Source organism: Chelonia mydas, chromosome 13 (assembly GCF_015237465.2).
Source record: "Chelonia mydas isolate rCheMyd1 chromosome 13, rCheMyd1.pri.v2, whole genome shotgun sequence".
Taxonomy (NCBI): Eukaryota; Metazoa; Chordata; order Testudines; family Cheloniidae; genus Chelonia; species Chelonia mydas.
In genome coordinates, this window is record NC_051253.2 from 41,313,249 (window position 1) to 41,331,395 (window position 18,147).

The following is an 18,147-nucleotide window of genomic DNA, read 5'->3' on the forward strand; positions in this document are numbered from 1 at the left end:
GTGCCACCGGACTCCTCCTTGTTTTTGTGGATACAGACTAACATGGCTCCCCCTCTCATACAGAAGGATTAGGCTCTATCTTATTCAGTGGGAGCCCCATTCTGTGTCTTTCCTGCCCCCGACCTCTCCCCAATCCACGTCCGCTTCTCCCTCTGCCTCAGTCTCTCTCTGAGCGGTTCCAAGCATGCTATCTTCGAACCCTTGGTCACGTGACTATCCCCACTGACCTGGGTGTGAGCACTGGGCTCAGAGGCCCCTGGCAATTGCCCCCTTAGCCACCGCCTGTCAGCGGGCCTGGCAGAGACCACTCAGTCCCCACTGGAAATATAGCGCAGGGCTGGGATTTTCAAAGGGGACTCATGGCTAAAGGAACCCATCTCACATTTCGCAATCACAGTCCAGCATTTCTGCTGCTGTCCAAGGGGGAGGTAAAGATCCAGCTATTTAACATAGTAACCATGGATCGGCTACTCTTAATTACAGGAAACTACCAAAGGTTGGCGCTAAAGGCAGTGGGCTAGTAAAGGTACAGGGAGGAAGTCTGGTAGGGCTTATTGGGATTGTGCAGAGAGAAGCAGCAGCCCCATAGGGGAGGTGCCAGGTTTCATTAGGGTCAGAGAGAGCAGGGCTGGTGGCCTTGTCTGGTGACTGCTCATCTGGGGACCCTCATTCCCCTTTCCATAGATCTGCTCCCGGGCTGATGCGCCCCAGCCATGACATATAATAACAGAACACTGTACACACAATGAAAATATGAAATCTGCACTTCCAAAAACGATATCAGAAACACAGAAGGGGATGTCTGGGGAGGGGTGGGGAGAGCAGGAAGGTGAGGACTCTCGACTTTTTTTTCTGTGAACTGGATACCAAGAAACACCTTTCCAATATCTGTTCTTGCCTGTATTTGAAAATGTGGGGAGGTGAGAATGCAGAAAGCATGGCAGAGCAGGGCAAGTTCCTTGTTGTGCTGTCAAACCCTGACAGAAATTAAAGACATTTCCCTGACTGAGAAGAGGAGAGTCATGTCTGCTTCAGGGGTATCAGGGTTGGGCCTGTAGACAGAGCATATGCCATTTAGCACGCTGCTGGGGCAACGCCCAAGGCCGAGAGCCTGTTAAACCCTTGAGGAGTTCAAATATTTTCCACTCCTTTTTTTCTCCAGTAGTGGGTCTACCTCAGTGGTGGGCAAACTACAGCCCGGGGGGCACATCCAGCCCTCCAGATGTTTTAATCTGGCCCTTGAGCTCCCACTGGGAAGCAGGGCCTGGGGCTTGCCCAACTCCATGAGGCTCCTGGAAGCAGCGGCATGGCCTCCCTCCGGCTCCTACATGTAGGTGCATCCAGGGGGCTCCACATGCTGCCCCTGCCCCAGGCGCTGCCCCGCAGCTCCCATTGGCCAGGAACCATGGCCAACAGGAGCTATAGGGGCTGTTCCTGCAGATGGGGCAGTGCACAGAGCTGCCTGGCTGTGCCTCAGCATAGGAGTCGGAGCGGGGATGTACCACTGCTTCTGGGAGCTGCTTGAGGTAAGTGCCACCTGGAGCCTGCACCCCTGAGCCTCCCATACCCCAACCCCTACCCCAGCCCTTGTTCCTCTCCCACCCTCTGAACCCTTCTATCCCAGCTCCACCCCAAAGCCCGCAGCCCTAGACAGAGCCCTCACCCCCTCCCACACCCAACCCCCAATTCCATGAGCATGCATGGCCCACCATACAATTTCCACACCCAGATGTGTCCCTCAGGCCAAAAAGTGTGCCCACCCCTGGTCTAGCTCCTACTTTTGGATCCTCACCCCAAGACGTGAGATCATAAGACCAGAAGAAAGGCGATACTGGGTCAGACCAATGGTCCATCTAGCCAGTGTCCTGTCTTCTGACAGTGGCCAATGCCAGGAGCTTCAGAGGGAATGGACCGACAAAGGCAATAATCAAGTCATCTACTGGGAAGGAGTTTTATCTGTTATAAGGGGGGGGGGGTGCAAATAATGGTGAGAGTTTCCTGTTTAAATCTTTCTCTGCAGGGCTGAACCCTGAGAAAATCGGCAGTCCCCTGAGTCTGTGCAGTTACCAACCGATCCACCAGAGACCTTTCCCCTCCGACGCCAGGGAAAATGAATCTTTGGCTCCATTTAGGTTTCGTTGCAGCCGCTTTAGAAGGTATTTTCTCCCCCTGGCTGTATGGATAAGAGACTCAGCGGAATGTTGTGTTGTTGGCAATTCACACGGACATGATTTTATTTTGCGTTTATTCCCTGGTGTCCTGTCACACGTTCAGCTGGTGGAGTCGGGAGGGGATGTGGAAAAGCCCAGAGAATCCCTCAGACTGACCTGTACAACCTCAGGTTTCAGCATAGAGAGATACTGAATTAATTGGGTCTGTCAGGGCGGCTCCCGGTCAGGGCTACGGTGGCTATCACCAATTAGTGGAGCAATCACCTACTACGGACAGTCAGTGAAAGGTCCGCTGGCATAAATAGGGGTCGCTGCTGTGTGGACTCCAGCGGGTCTGTGATCGCTGATTCCAGCTGTGGATCTGCTCTCACCGTGTAAGGTCCTTCTTAAGGCCACAACAACCAAACCCTTGTGAAATCAGAGGCGAGAGTTTCATTGGTCCCCAAGGGCTGTAGATCGGCCCCGTCACCCGTCTCGGTTCTCTGAGTTGACAGCCACTGTCCAGTGAGTCTGAGATGGTAACGGCCGGGAGGAGAGTAAACGTGCCCCGCCTACCCCGGGGGAGGGCGGCTTTTATCACAGGAATCCCCGCTGGGCAGGGTTTATGGGGGAACCCGATGGTCTCTGCACTGCAGGCCCCAGTGCGGCTATGTGCAGCAAGGGGTGACATTGCCAGGGAACTACAGCAGTTCCCCCATCCCCCGACACACACACACACACACACACACACTGTTTGCTTTGTGGAGCTGCTGCCCCCAGGCAGCGCACGGGAGAATCTGCAGCCTGGGTTTTTGTGTTAGTAGCAAGAGGTCTAGTTCCACCGTCACTTTTCTTGCCCAGGAATACAACAAGGTCCTGTCCTCGGGCTTCAGGCCGGTCATTTGCAGATACAGCTCACTCTTGGAGTTATCCCTGGAGATGGAGAATGGCCCTTTCACTGCATCTGAGTAATAACTTTCGCTTCCGTCAGTGTAAATGAGGGAGACCCACTCCAGCTCTTTCCCGGGAGCCTGCAGGATCCACTGCATCTGGTAGCTGCTGAAGGTGAAGCCGGAGGCTTTGCAGGAGAGGCGGAGAGAGGCTCCCCGCTTCTTCACAACCCCTCCGGACTCCACCAGCTGCACCTGCGACCGGGCACCTGCAAATAATGATACACTCTGACATCATAAGAAGAGATTTAACAAACCTGCCTCTGAAATGTGTTTATAGTGAGAAAATACCTTCCAAGGCTGCTACAAGAAAAACTAAGTCCCATTTTCCCTTGTCTTTGAGGGGGAAAGTTCTTCGAGAGACACACGGTAGCTGGACAGACACAAGGGGCTGAGGATTGTCTCTCCGGGTTAAGCCTGGGCAGAGAGAGAAACAGGGTTTAAACAGGAAACTAACACCCATATCTGCACACCCCGCTCCGTTTTAGAAGCGTAGTCATCCTTCCCTGGCTGAGATTGCTATCTGAGTCAAGAGAAGGAGCAAAACCAGTCACTAAAGAAATAAGAACTGGAAGAGATTCGAATCCCTGTAGGGTTTGGTAGGTTCTCAGCTTTGGTATTACCCCAACTGCCTTCAGAAAACCTGCCCGGTGCTGGCTGTCTCTACATGGGTCACCCTGCTATCCCTTTTATCTACCCATCTCCCACCATCGTGGTGAGAGAGTGGTTGAAATTCCTGCCAGGATTGGTTCCTATGGACAGGATCGAGCCCTGTTCTGACATTCTTCCTGCCTTTCCGCCTCGCCACATTATGAGCCACAGGGGAGAATTGACATTTGAATGGTGGTTCCTGTTACCTATTGCCCAGGAGGGATAATAATAACGAGAATAATAACCAAAGAAAATGGAGAGACCGCTCCCTGCTCCCATCCTGAAATCCCCTTATATTTATGTTATGTTGTTTTTTAAAAGCCCATATTTAATATTAGCGATTGTGTGTGTAATATTCCACTATTGCATACCAAGGTACAGAAAAGAGCAAAAAAATTAGGGGTTTGGAAGAGGTTCCATATGAGGACAGATTAACAAAACTGGGAGTGGGAAAAGAGACAACTAAGTGGGGAGATGAGAGAGCTCTATAAAATCCTGCCTACTGCGGAGACAGTAACGAGGGAAGTGTTATTTCCTCCTTCTCAGAACACGAGAACTAGGGGTCACCGAAGGAAATTAATAGGCAGCAGGTGTAAAACAGACAAAAGGAAGTATTTCTTCACTCAACACACAGTCGACCTCTGGAACTCTTTGCCAGAGGATGTTGTGAACGCCAAAATACGACGGGGTTCAAAAAATAACTAGGTAAGTGAATGGAGGATAGGTCCATCCATGGCTGTTAGCCAGGTACCCTTAGCGTCTGTTTGCCAGAAGCTGGAACTGAGTGACAGAGGATGAATCACTTGATTGCCTGATCGGTTCAATCCCTTGGGGGTACCAGGCCTTAGCCACTGTGAGAAGACAGGATATTGGACTCGATGGGTCTGACCCAGAAGGGCCGTTCTGATGTTCTTCTGGTGCATGAGCTGGGAACAGAGAGACTCAGAGGGAAAATTGAAAGTCCATATAGCAGCAGCTCCAGATAATAACTCCAGCCCTCTCCTCTCTAGGCTCTGATCCTAGTCACCTTTAACCCTTCACCAACATTGGGGCTGTGCTAGTACCTTGGCAGCAGCCTCTCCATAAGTGATTCCACTTGACACCCAGTTGCGCTGCATCCCAGAATCCCTAGGTGCGTGACTCTCCCCTGTGCCAGCACTGGGCTGATTCAGGTAAGTGAGGGCGGAAGTGTGGGGTCCTTTATCTCTATGGTTACTGCATTAAATCGTGGAAACATATTGTGGGCTGGATCTTTAATTCCGCCCTTTTACAAGGCAGAGATCCTGGGCTGTGAACCTGAGATCTGAGGTGGGTGAATAAATCCATGATGCCCCTTTAAAAAATCCCAGCCCTGCCCAACATTTCGGGTTGGAGCTGAGTAGCGTTTATCCAGGAGCTGAATGATCCCTGGCCCGCCGGCCCATCCGGATTTTGTGTAGCAATGGGGGCCATAGCCAGTGAATTATAAGGTGAAAACCTGATGGCAGGCTCTTATTCATTTTGGTGTCCCTCTCATTCTCGTGCTCCGGGGTGAATTGTTTGTGGATCTGCTGTCTCCACACGTCGCACCGGAGAATGAGATTCTGCAGCTGGGGCTTTTCTATTAACATTCATCGGTCTCGTTTCACGGTGTCTCCAGCTCAACGATACCGGGCGGTGTCCTCGGCTCTCAGGCCGGTCATTAGCAAGTACAGCAGGCTGCTGGAGGTGTCTCTGGAGATGGTGAAGGGACCCCGGGCTGAAGCGGGGTAATATGTGCTGTCCGCCCCCTGCTAATTACCGAGACCCACTCCAGCCCCTTCCCAGGAGCCTGGCGGACCCAGTCCATCCAGTGGCTGCTGAAGGTGAAGCCGGAGGGTTTGCGGGAGAGGTGGAGAGAGGCTCCGGGCTTTTTCACACCCCCTCCGGACTCCACCAGCTGCACCTGTGACCGGGCACCTGCAAATCAAGGCACGTTAAGAATCAGGAGATTGTGGCGGAGAAGAAATCTCAGGAACCTCCGCTGTTGTCGGGGAGAAAATCACCTCTGAGCCCTGCGGGAGTGAGGAAGAGATGGAGCCAAAATCGCATTTCTCTGCCTGGGTCCGGAATCTCCAGGGATTGACTCTTTCACTGCTCGGCCCCAAAAGTCTCTGGCTTCTCAGTGCGAGAGCTGCAGGGTCTGGGGAAGGGCAGGTTTTAAGCAGGGAGCTAAGCAACCCTATTTCCATATCCTGCTCTCAGTCAGGGGCTGACACTGGTCACCTGACCAACTGGGCTTCTGCCCCTGTTCTGTGTATCAGCTGATGTCGACTCTAGAAATGGGGGGTGAAACTTGTTCCTGTTCTGAAAGTGTAGGATGCGCTGAACATCAGAAGAGGCCCACAGCCCATCTGCTTTACAGAGATTAAAATGGACCACGTGGAGTAGAGCAGGGGAGAATCCGGATTGTTCATCTCTACGCATCCGCATGGGTTTGGGAAATTCCTCTGGGTGAACTCTGCCTTGCGTTTGGAGGGGACGGTGTAACTGAGGCACCGAGTGCACGTCTCAAAGCGGATCTCAGTAAACATTTATTTTGTCATGAATTGGTTCTATGAGGCTGAATCTGGGGCACAGAGGCAGAGAAGGCAACACCTTAGGGGAAATGCGGTAAAACCAGAGAAGTTGGGTCTTGTAAAGATGACAGGAGAGGGCCTGTGATATATTAAAAGGACAGGTCATGCTGAGGGGGGGCTCACTAGGGGCTCAGGCCTTTGTGCTGGGCTCTCAGCACTGGAATGAATTTCACCCCCAGAGATTTATCAATGGGCTGAAGGGGAAGAGATTTAGCCCTCTCAGCACCGTGCAGGCCGAGGGCCAGAGTGAGGTGTTGGCTGTTTGCTCTCAATCAATGTGTCCTTGAGCCATTGACTCCGACTTTGTCCTGCAGGAAACAGAAGGCCTGGGCTCTGTTCCATAGCTCATGACAGTCGGGCTCTAGGATCTACAACAGGTCCCGGTAAAAAAACTCCTTGTTTATTTCCCCAGCCACGGGAGGGAAGAATAAGCTGGTTGCTACAGCGTGAGTCTAGGTATGAATAGTCCTGGGGTCTTCCCTTTCACTTCTGAGCAGAACGAGAGACAAATTGGTAGAGCAGGGCTGTGGGAGTCAGGACTCCTGGGTTCCATTCTCATTCTTGGTGTCTCTGATTCACTGTGTGACTTGGGATGATACGGGGTTTAATTCAGGAGGGCTTGTAACTTTCAGGGGAATCCGCAAGAAGCAAACACCTAACGAAGCAGAGAGAGCGCGGTGCTGGCAGCTGCCGCTCCCGGCGGCTCTCACAAGCTGGCTGGCTCTCCGCACGGTCAGTTTTAGTGCGGGCTCCGATCGGTTTCCCCTCACTGTGTGTCTGTCTCTAGCACAGTAATACACCGAGGTGTCTGCGGGCTGCAGGCCGGTCAGCTGCAGGAACACTTGGCTTTTGGAGGTGTCTCTGGTGATGGTGAGGCGACTTTTGAAAGCATCGTTATACTTATTGCTTCCACCACCCCAGATCCCTCCCATCCATTCCAGCCCCTTCCCCGCTGGCTGGCGAACCCACTGCACCCCGTCGCTAGTGAGAGAGAATCCGGACACGGTGCAGGTCAGTCTGAGGGTCTCCCCGGGCTTCTTGATTCCCCCACCGGACTCCACCAGGCTGATCTGGGAATAGACACCTGCAGAGGGGGAAATGAAGGGGAAATATTACAGTGATTCCCAGGGCTCAGTTATTAGGGAAGATGCGGTATTGGGCGCGCAGCGGCAGCGCAGATCCCGCCCGTACCTGCGGGAAGCAGCAGGAGGAAGGCGATGGCCAGGCTGGGGGTCATGTCTGCGGCTGGCGGCTCGTTCTCCAGGCGGGATGAGAAGCTGAAGCCCGGAGCTGGCTCTGTGCGGGTAAGCGGCCTGGGGCTGGGCTATGAACGGGGCCCCGGGGAGCTCATTTGCATGGGCCAGGGGGTGGGGACAATATAACGGGGGGACACAGGTGGCGTGTGACGCAGCATCGCGTTGTTCAGTCTCCTGGCAGGTGGGCTCCAGGGTCCCGCTGTCACACGGAGTGTTCCCTTCTGCTCTGCCTTCTGCCCGCCATGAAATCAGTGAATAGAGAAAGTTACCCAGGGCCGGATTAAGGTGTAAACTAACCAAGCTACAGTTTAGGGTTTTGCAATACGAGAGGCCTCTAAAAGGAAAAAAAAAACTGAATCTATTTGAATTTTTTTTCAAAGTTGGTTGATAAATAAAGGAGATAGAGGGGAAAAGATTCTCTCTACAGACATTTTCGTTCAAATATGACAAAAATATACACATCTGGCTACACAAATACCCTTAGCCTAGCCTTACCCTTCACTAATTGTTCATTACTGGCAGGCGAGAGGCCAGGGCTGAGAAAAAAACGATAATTGCACTTGTAAAATTAGTATTTCTATGAGTAAGCCTGCTCTCAGCTTCCGAAAGCAGCGTTTTCTTGGCCAGCTGCTACTGGTAAAATTCTGAGTGTGTCTTCAGAACTTATTTCAATAAATACATAATCTCACTGCCAATAAAATCAGGAATAATGTGAGGTCGGAGACAGCAGTGTCCTTAAGCAATCCTGCCAAGCTCATACCCGTATTGGACTCTCCTAGGAGTGACATCATGCCTAGCGTCCCCCTTAGCTGGTAATAGCCACAATGCCACCATCTTTTGTATAGCACTGAGGCACGCTCCAGCCTTCACTCCTGTTTTTCTTCATTTTCTTAAATGTTTTTGGGTTCTTTCTTCTTTTGATCTGTACATACACACAATCGTACATTTTAGTGCACACACCACTTTCTGCTTTCATGCGCTATCCATGTTTCACATGATTGAGTTTGCAGGTGATTTCCCTACACCCCTCTAGGGGAGGTGTACACCCCCCCCCCCCGAATTTCCCCAACACCCCCAACCCCCGCCAGTTTTGTGAACTAGTTACATGCCAATGTAGTGACTGTTTGCGATCCTAGCACCTGTACTTCGCCTGTGTTGATTGAGGGCATCAAGAGAGAGGGTGGGGACAGGTGTTTTCCTTGATGGTCTGGCTGAGTCACAAGTACGATCTGACCTGCCCCTCTCCACTGTTTAAAGACATAGCTGATTAGGCTCCACAGATAGTCTTTTGGTTTGTTAAGTGACCACTACAGCTGAAATGACTGATAATCAGGTCTAAGCGCTCAGACCTGCTGTGGGACAGTGTTTCTGTGGAAGAGACGGCCCAGCCTGCACCAGCAGCAAGGTTCCCCCACTGAGAGCTCAGCTGAAATCACTGAGAGCTGGTGAAACTCAAGAGACCGACTCGCAGAGGTCACAGTGGCCGGTGGCAGCAGAAGGTGACGGTGCAGGGCCATTGGCAGCAGGGCGGTGGAGTGAACGGTGGCACAACAAACAGCAGTGGCCAGAGCGAACAGTGAGCAGCTGGAGGAACGAGCAAGGTGCCTTCTTGCCCCCCACCTGGGAAATGAACTCACGTGAAAGCACCTCTGAACTCTGAGTCTCCACTGACCAAGGACAACAGCGGTGAGTGGGGTGCGGTGGAGGGAAAAGCGAGGGGCACGTTAAATAAACATTTGTGTGTTGGACTATATTTTGGTGACTTTGCTCCAGAATGCTAGATTTGTGACTGTGAATGGAAACTTATATACATATGTTTCCTAGTAGGCCAAGATTTTAAAAATGCATTATTTGCCAAGGTTGTTGTCTCACATCGTTGCTGTCTTGAGAGGTCATTATGTTGGGGAGTTTCTGTACTAAACATGTTTATTATTACAATTAATTTTTTATATAAGAATGGTCATACTGAGTCAGACCAGTGGTCCATATAGCCCAGTATCCTGTCTTCCGAGCGTGGTCAAGGCCAAGTGCTTCAGAGGGAATCAACAGAACAGGTCATCATCAAGCGGTCCATCCCCTATTGCCCATTCCCAGCTTCTGGCAAACAGGCTAGGGACACTCAGAGCATGGTGTTGCATCCCTCCCCAACAAGGCTAATAGCCACTGATGGACCTATTCTCCAGGAATTTATCGAGTTCTTTTTTTAATCCTTTAATAGTTTTGGTCTTCACAGCATCCCCTGGCAAAGAGTTCCACAGGCTGACTTTATGCTGTGTGAAGAAGTGCTTCCTTTTGTTTTTTTTAAAACCTGCTGCCTATTAATTTCATTGGATGCCTGCTAGTTCTTGTGTTCTGAGAAGGAGTAAATAACATTTCCTTATTCACTTTCTTCACACCAGTCAAGATTTCATAGACCTCTAACAAACCCCCACCTTAGTGTCTCTTTTCTAAGATGAAAATTCCCAGTCATTTTAATCTCTCCTCCTGTTTCATACCCCTAGTCCTTTTAGTTGCTCATCTCTGTACCTTTTCCAATTCCAGTATATCTTTTTTGGGATGGGGTGACCAGAGCTGCACACAGTATTCAAGGTGTGCATGTACCAGGGATTTATAGAGAGGCAATATGGTATTTTCTCTCTTATTATCTATCCCTTTCTTAATGATTCCCAACATTCTCTTTGCTTTGTTAACTGCTGCTGTACATTGAGTGGATGTTTTCAGAGAACTATCCACAATGACTCCAACATCTCTTTCTTGAGTGTTAACAGCTAATTTAGACCCCATCATTTTGTATGTATAGCTAAGATTATGTTTTCCAATGTACATTACTTTGCATTTATCAACATTGAATTTCATCTGCCATTTTGTTGCCCAGTCACCCAGTTTTGTGAGATCCCTTTGTAACTCTTCTCAGTCTGCTTTGGACTTAAAAATCTTGAATAGATTTGTATCATCTGCAAATTTTGCCACCTCACTATTTACCCGTTTTCCCAGATCATTTATGAATATGTTGAACAGTAATGGTCCCAGTACCGACCCCTCAGGGATACCACTATTCATCTCTCTCCATTCTGAAAACTGATCATTTATTCCTACCCTTTGCTTCTCATCTTTTAACTAGTTACTGATCCATGAGAGGACTTCCCTCTTATCCCAGGATGGGTTACTTTTCAAAAGTCAGGGAGCAGGGGGCAGTTGGATAGTCATGGGAGACCCAGGGGGCCTGTCAGGGAGAGGGGTGTGGATGGGGTTCCTGTGTCCAGGGCGGGGCCGGGGGCAGTCAGGGGGCAGGAAGTGGGAGGGGGTAGGTAGAGGGCGGTGGCCATGCTGTTTGGGGAGGCAGAGCCTTCCCTACCCAGCCCTCCATGCAGTTTCAGAACCCCGATGTGGCAGTCAGGCCAAAAAGTTTGCCCAACCCGTCCTAGGGGGTAGGTGTGGCAGCTCCCCGCTCAGTGGTTTGTTTTTCACTCTGGTTGTAGGCCCCGTTCCTGTGCCCAGAGCTGGGCTGTTTATGGCAGTGCTGCCCCCACGGGGCGCACGGGAGAAGGGCGGTTCTGCCGCTCGGGTTTTTATATGAGCCCTTCGGGATTCCCCTCGCTGTGTCTCTCGCAGAGTGATACCCGGCGGTGTCCTCGGGCTTCAGGCCGGTCATCTGCAGGTACAACAGGCTGTTGGGGTCATCTCTGGAGACGGTGAATCGCCCTTTTACCGAGTCACTGTGGTATATGATTACCATACACATTGTAAGGAGAGTGATCACTTTAGACAAGCTATTACCAGCAGGAGAGTGGGGTGGGGGGACAGAAAACCTTTTGTAGTGATAAACACCCATTTTTTATGGTTTGTGTGTATAAAAACATCTTCTGTATTTTCCACAGTATGCATCGATGAAGTGAGCTGAAGCTCAGGAAAGCTTATGCTCAAATAAATTGGTTAGTCTCTAAGGTGCCACAAGTACTCCTTTTCTTTATGCTACAGCCGTGAATCTGGGCGACCCACTCCAGCCCCTTCCCGGGAGCCTGTCGGACCCAGCTCATCCAGTAGCTGCTGAAAGTGAAGCCGGAGGCTTTGCAGGAGAGGCGGAGAGAGTCTCCCGGCTTTTTCACGTCCCCTCCGGACTCCACCAGCTGCACCTGGGACAGGGCACCTGGGAATAACAATTAATTATGGGGAACATGAGTACCTCGGGCAATAATCCCGCACCTCCCCAATACATTCAACCCATGGAAAGGGAGAGTGGACCTTCCGGAGATGCTGCAATGAAAACCAGGTACAACCAAAGCTTCATTTCCCCTGGGGTTGGAAGGGAAAGTTCTCAGGGGACTGGTTCGTGACTGCAGAGACCCGGGGGACTGCGGATTGTGTCTCCGGGTGCAGCCTGGGCAGAGAGAGGGACAGATTTAAACAGGAGAGTCTTACCCTCATTTGCATGCCCCGCTCCTTATAAGAGACACCCTCCATTTCCTAGCCCGAACACAGTTTCTTTGTGTGGGGCTGAGAGAAGAGACGGCGCTTTATCTCTGTGGTACCTAACCCTTGTCTCAGTCGGAGCTTCCTACTCGACCATAAGGTGAGAAACTAGCATTTTCTTTATCCCTTCTCTAGCTCCCCCAGCTAACCGTGACCCTTAGGATATATGTCTGAACCGGAAAACTACATGAATACCTTACTTAGAGCCCCAAATCCTGACTTTACCCAGGATGCAGTTCTAACCCTGACTGTTAACACTGACCCTCACCCTTCATCCCTACCTTGAACCTAACTAACACTAGGGGACACTTAGGAAAGCCTGGGGCCGTATCTCATTCAGCGGGAGCTGCGCTCTGTGACTCTAGGGCCCCCCTGACCCCCTCCCGCCTCTGCTTCTCCCTCAGCAGCCGCCTCCCCCTGAGCGACCCCATGAAATCCCTTCGTGTTCCTGTCCCCAGCCCTTGGCCACGTGACTGTCCCCAATGCCCTGCGGGCCAGCGCTGGGCTGAGTGATGCCATCGGGGGCTGAGGGGCGGGGCCTTTTATCTCCATGGTGACTCTGTGACATTGTGGCACTTTATTTGGGGTTGGGATGTCTCAGCTCCACCCACTGACACCAGCGGAGGGTCCGGGCCGGGATTTCCACAGGGCAGTTGGTGAAAACAACCCAGGAGCCGCTTTGGAAAGTCCCGGCGGAGCGACATCCCCCGGCGCAGCGGAGCGGGGTTTATTCCGGCGCCGGGTGATCTCTGCCCCCCAGCCCCGCCCGGACCCTGAATGGCCCATTTCCACACCCCGGCCTCCATCTCTCTCTGCCTCAGTCCCCCAACCCGAACCAGGGGCTGTGATAGTTCCCCGGCCTCCCTGCGGCATAGGGGGGAAAAGGGCAATAACCGCATGCGAAGGGAGGAGATGCCCCGGTGAGGGGCCCCACATCGGTGATAATGAACTAATCACCTTCCGCTGCATTCATGCCATAAACATCCCAGTTTTCTGAAAGGGCCAGAGCCTGCCCTGTGTAAATCAGGAGTAACTCATGTCTATTGAAAGCAGTTGTGTGACTTTAAACTCGCGGAGGATTTGGCTTCAGGGGCAATTCGCTCCATCCATTGGGTCTGATGCAAACCCCAACGCGCTTGTCCTCTTTACACGGACAGACGCTGTCCTGTGAGTCTGACACCGAGACGGGCCCCGGCAGAGCCAGCGTGCCAGGTCTCCGAGGGGAGAGCGACTCAGAATAGGACTCACTCCGGATTGGGGTTCACAGACGAAGGGAGGGATCTCTGCACTCAGCGGGGCTCTGGGCAGGAAGGGGAGACACGTTGCCCGGGAACGGAAGGGTTAAAACTGGCGGGAGGTTTGTGTTCCATTCCCCCGGGTGCCGGGTCTCCTGCTCGAGCCCGAAGCGGGGGGTGTCGCTGCTGCCCCCGCGCAGCCGCCGGGAGAAGGGCGATTCCGCCGCCTGGGTTTTTGTATGATCACAAACCGGTTTCGTTTCACTGTGTCTCGCACAGTAATAGCGGGCGGTGTCCTCGGGCTTCAGGCCAGTCATTTGCAGATACAGCTCACTCTTGGAGTTATCCCTGGAGATGGTGAATCGCCCTTTCACTGAATTAAGGTACTGTATATCACCCCCACCGCCGCTTATATAAGCGACCCATTCCAGTCCCTTCCCGGGAGCCTGGCGGACCCAGCTCATGTAGTAGTCGCTGAAGGTGAACCCGGAGGCTTTGCAGGAGAGGCGGAGAGAGTCTCCGGGCTTTTTCACATCCCCTCCGGACTCCACCAGCGTCTGGGACCGGACACCTGGGAATAAAGACAGGCCATTAATGTCAGTATAAAAACAGCGAGAACACAACATTCTTTAACTCTGCCAGTTCTTCAGAGGAGGAAAATACCTTCCAAAGCTGCTACAGTGACAATGACAAGGAGCAAAAACCCCATTTTCCCGGGTGCTGGAGGGGAAAGTTCTCAGGGGACTGGCTGGTGACTGCACAGACCCAGGGGGCTGCGGATTGTGTCTCCGGGTGCAGCCTGGGTAGAGAGAGGCAGAGATTTAAACAGGAAACTGTCTCCCTCATTTGCATGCCCCGCTTTATAAGAGACACACACTCCTGCTGCCAGTGGTCGGATTGACTTGCTCCAGGGCTCAGGGTGCAGGAGTCAGACCTGCCCTTCCTGTGTGTCTCTGCAGCGCCGGGCACAGAGCGCTGGGGTCCTGCTGATACTTTTGCACCCCTGGGAGGAATGAACAGTTCCCTGCTTGTTATGCTTTGACTTATAATCACTTAAAAATCTACCTTTATAGCTAATAAATCTGTTTGTTTATTCTACCTGAAGCAGTGAGTTTGGTTTGCAATGTGTCAGAGGCTCCCCTTCAGAGAACAAGCCTGGTACATAATAATTTCTTGATTAAATTGACAAATGTATACAAGCTGGCAGGGTTTATTGGGCATAACTGGGCACTGCAAGACAGAGGCTCCTAGGGTTGTTTCTGGGAGAGGAGATATTGGCTTGCACGGAGCTGGGAGCCGCTGACATGCCAGGGGCTGTGGGTGAAGGGCCCAGGAGTGGCGGTTCTCACAGCGGAGCAGGGTCAGGGCGGCTCCCAGAGTCAGGGATTGAAGAGGCCGAGCAGATCCCCCGTCCAGACAGCAACGGAGGGGTTGTCAGAGGCACAGCGAGCAGGGTGTATGTGCGGCTTGTTACTCCGAGTGAAGTTCACACTTTAAGCCCTGATATTGGTGATTTTAAGTGAGTCTTCAGTGCAGTGGCTAAGAGCAGTCAGGAGGGGGTCACACTTCTGTTACTTTCTGTTTGCTTATTTCGGGAAAGGGAAGTAGGAACAGAAAAGCAAGAAAATGAGGGAAGTGATTGCGAAGTTGGAGCTTTTTAGGCTTCAGTCTGCAGAAAAGGAGAGAGAGCCCCAGAGATGTCTGCCACTGACAGAAGTGGAGAGAAAAGGAAAAAGAAAAGAGGCGGCCAGAGGAGGCTGCTCACAGAAGGTCCATGGAAGAAAAAGAGAGAGAGAGAGAGAAAGAGAGAGAGAGAAAGAGCAAAAACACCAGCTGGACCTGCTAGAGAGGCAGAGCCAGAACCCCCCAACCCCAAAGACTCCCATCACGCCAAAAATCGACAAATGGGAACACTTATGTCCTGCACACAGTGAGGATGACAATAGAGCCGAATATCTGACGGCCTTCAACAGGCTGTGTGTGATACATGAAATCTCTGGTGGGTGGGTGGGAGAGACAGCTCAGTGGTTTGAGCATTGGCCTGCTAAACCCAGGGTTGTGAGTTCAATCCTTGAGGCGGCCACTTAGGGATCTAGGGCAAAAATTGGGGATTGGTCCTGCTTCGAGCAGGGGGTTGGACTAGATGACCTCCTGAGGTCCCTTCCAACCCTGATATTCTATGATTCTATGATAAGATAGTTAACTGGCTGTGAAATTAACTGGTACAGCTTGAAACATATTCAGGGGAATGCCTAGTAAAGATGCTTTAAACTATTGTAAATTTAAAGATACTCGTTTGAAAAGTTTTCAGATTACCCCTGAAGCATATAGAGTTTAAATTTAGGAATCTTAAGAGGGATATTGGGATGAGTAATGGGGAATATGTAAACCAAATGAAAGATTTGTTGGGAAAATGGGTGAGGCGCAAAGAGGTGGCAAGTTTTAAGGGAATGTTGGACCTTGTTGCTCAAGGGCATTTCCTAGGCACGTGTCAGGCTGAGGTGAAGCAGTGTCTGTGGGACAAAGATGTGAAGTCTGGGGAGGAGCTGGCTTTTTTAGCTGATGCCTTTGAACAGAATCAGGGGTCTACTGAGGGCAGGCCAGAGAAAGAGGAGTTTAAAACTGGTGGGAAGGGAGGATCCCATTTCCCCCCTGGGAAGATAGAAGGGGGTTGGGAGCCTAAACACTCTCTTGCCCAAAACCGTTCCTCTAACCCTCATCCCAAATCTCCTGTAAAAGCAGAAGAGCCCAGAATGTGCGATCAGTGTAATTCCACTGATCACCTGAGGAATAGATGCCCTGTGCTAGGAGGAAGCAGGCAACCAATAGCTCCTGTTAGTTCTGCTGCCCTCAACACAGAACCCCCACCCCCACCTCCAAGTAACTGAAACCTATCGTATTGGCTCTGGGAGGTTAGCCTCTGCAGAACCAGACATGCAGCATGTTACGGCTGTCCAAATTGATAGCAGGGAATATTTGGGGCAGAGGGATACAGGGGCCCAGATCTCTCTGGTTAAGCAGAGTGTGGTTCCAAAGGCCAGTATGTTGCCTGGCAAAATATCAGAGATTGTGGGTGTGATGATGTACTCCATAAGACATTATGGAAATATGCTTATGAATGTATATATGACATACCTGGAACATGTTTTGTGCTACATATGCCATGTAACATATCTATGTAAAGGTTATGATCTACTGAATATATTCATCCTATTTGTATGCATGTGTCATTGTTGTATTTGAAGTTGTGAATATTGGCTGTGTACTTGTTTGATTTTAAATAGCCTTAATAAGGCATTTGGTCAGCTTCTTTAGAAAGGAATTTGCAAGTTAAGTGACCAATCAAGAAGCACTTGATGGACAATGGATCTTGGAAGGCTCCAATCCACATAAGAAGTCCACATGAGGATGTTCAAGGTAGCATGTGAACCATGGCTGCTATCTGTAATTTCTGAGTCATGCATGGACATGTGACTTGTCCATGTGACTCCAAAACTGCATCTTGTAGCTGGAATTCTACACAGGGCGAGGGAGGGGTATCCACCCACAAGAGAAAGTCTATTTAAATCCTTGGGAGACCCCTTCATTAGGGCTTCAACTGGCTCAAGAGATAACCTCACCACCCCCAAGGATACCTGAGAGAAACTGGAAGAAAGGACAGAAACTACAGGGGGTGTGAGTGATTGCTGGACCCAGACTAGAAGGAGACTAGTCTGTAAAAGGAAGCTTACTAGAACACCTCTGATGGTGAGGTTTTGTCTGTATTCAGTTTTCTTACTGTACTAGGCTTAGACTTGCATATTTTATTTTATTTTACTTGGTAATTCACTTTGTTCTGTCTGCTGTTACTTGGAACCACTTAAATCCTACTTTCTGTATTTAATAAAATCACTTTTTACTTATTAATTAACTCAGAGTATGTATTAATACCTTGGGGGGGGCAAACAGCTGTGCATATCTCTCTATCAGTGTTCTAGTGGGCGAACAACTTATGAGTTTATCCTGTATAAGCTTTATACAGGGTAAAATGGATTTATTTGGGGTTTGGACCCCATTGGAAGTTGGGCATCTGAGTGTTAAAGACAGGAACATTTCTTAAGCTGCTTTTAATTAAGCTTGCAGTTTGTGGGACGTGGTTCAGACCTGGGTCTGCGTTTGTGGCCAGCAAGTGTGTCTGGCACAGCCAGGTAGGGTTCTGGAGTCCCAAGCTGGCAAGGAAGGCAGGGGCAGAAGTAGTCGTAGCACATCAGTTGGCAGCCCCAAAGGGGTTTCTGTGATCCAACCTGTCACAGTGGGGGTGGGCGAAAGCAAATTCCTCGTACCACTAGCTAAAATCCATGTGGTTGGGAAAGTGTTTTGACTGTGGGGGTAATGGAACACCTCCTATTCAACCTGCTCCTTGGTAATGATTTTTTGTGTGTGTAGCTCAGGTCAAAGTATTTTCCTGCAGCAGGAGGGAGTGTTATGCTGGGACCTGCCGAGGGAAAGGGTAAGGCCTCAGGAACTGCTGAGAGAATGGGGGAGAGTCTCCTTGATTCTTCTGCAGCTGGGGGAAGCCACATGTTTCCAGGTGGGAGGGTGGTTGAGACCAACTCCTGCACTGCAGCTGGAAGCAACATCACATCAGGACGGGATGGGGTGTGATGTCTGCCAGGGAGAGAACTGTCCAAGTTGTTAGCTGCCAGCAGAACCAGAGATAAACCCGGCTCTAGGGAGCATAGGGAAATGTGTCCCAGAGGAGAGCCCAGAGAAGGGGCATGGGATCTCAGAAACCACTGAGGTGTGTGAGGGTTCCTGTGACTCTGTAACACAGGGAAGCAGGGTGCTTCCAAGTATGG

General features: G+C 50.9%; 2 protein-coding genes and 2 gene segments (V, D, J or C); all 4 read right to left on the reverse strand.

Annotated features, from left to right (window-relative positions):
- The window catches only part of LOC119568001, a 34,599-nt gene extending 20,507 nt beyond the window's left edge, over window positions 1-14,092 (reverse strand). Inside the window, 1 exon segment of the V gene segment in view lies at window positions 13,973-14,092. Coding sequence covers window positions 13,973-14,018 — 46 coding nt within the window.
- LOC102940154 (immunoglobulin epsilon heavy chain-like) overlaps window positions 1-18,147 on the reverse strand; it is a 1,331,510-nt gene that overhangs the window by 1,211,355 nt on the left and 102,008 nt on the right. The window lies entirely within an intron of this gene.
- LOC119568011 overlaps window positions 1-18,147 on the reverse strand; it is a 937,337-nt gene that overhangs the window by 829,258 nt on the left and 89,932 nt on the right.
- LOC102948108 overlaps window positions 1-18,147 on the reverse strand; it is an 883,083-nt gene that overhangs the window by 803,750 nt on the left and 61,186 nt on the right. The gene's annotated exons all lie outside the window — the stretch shown is intronic.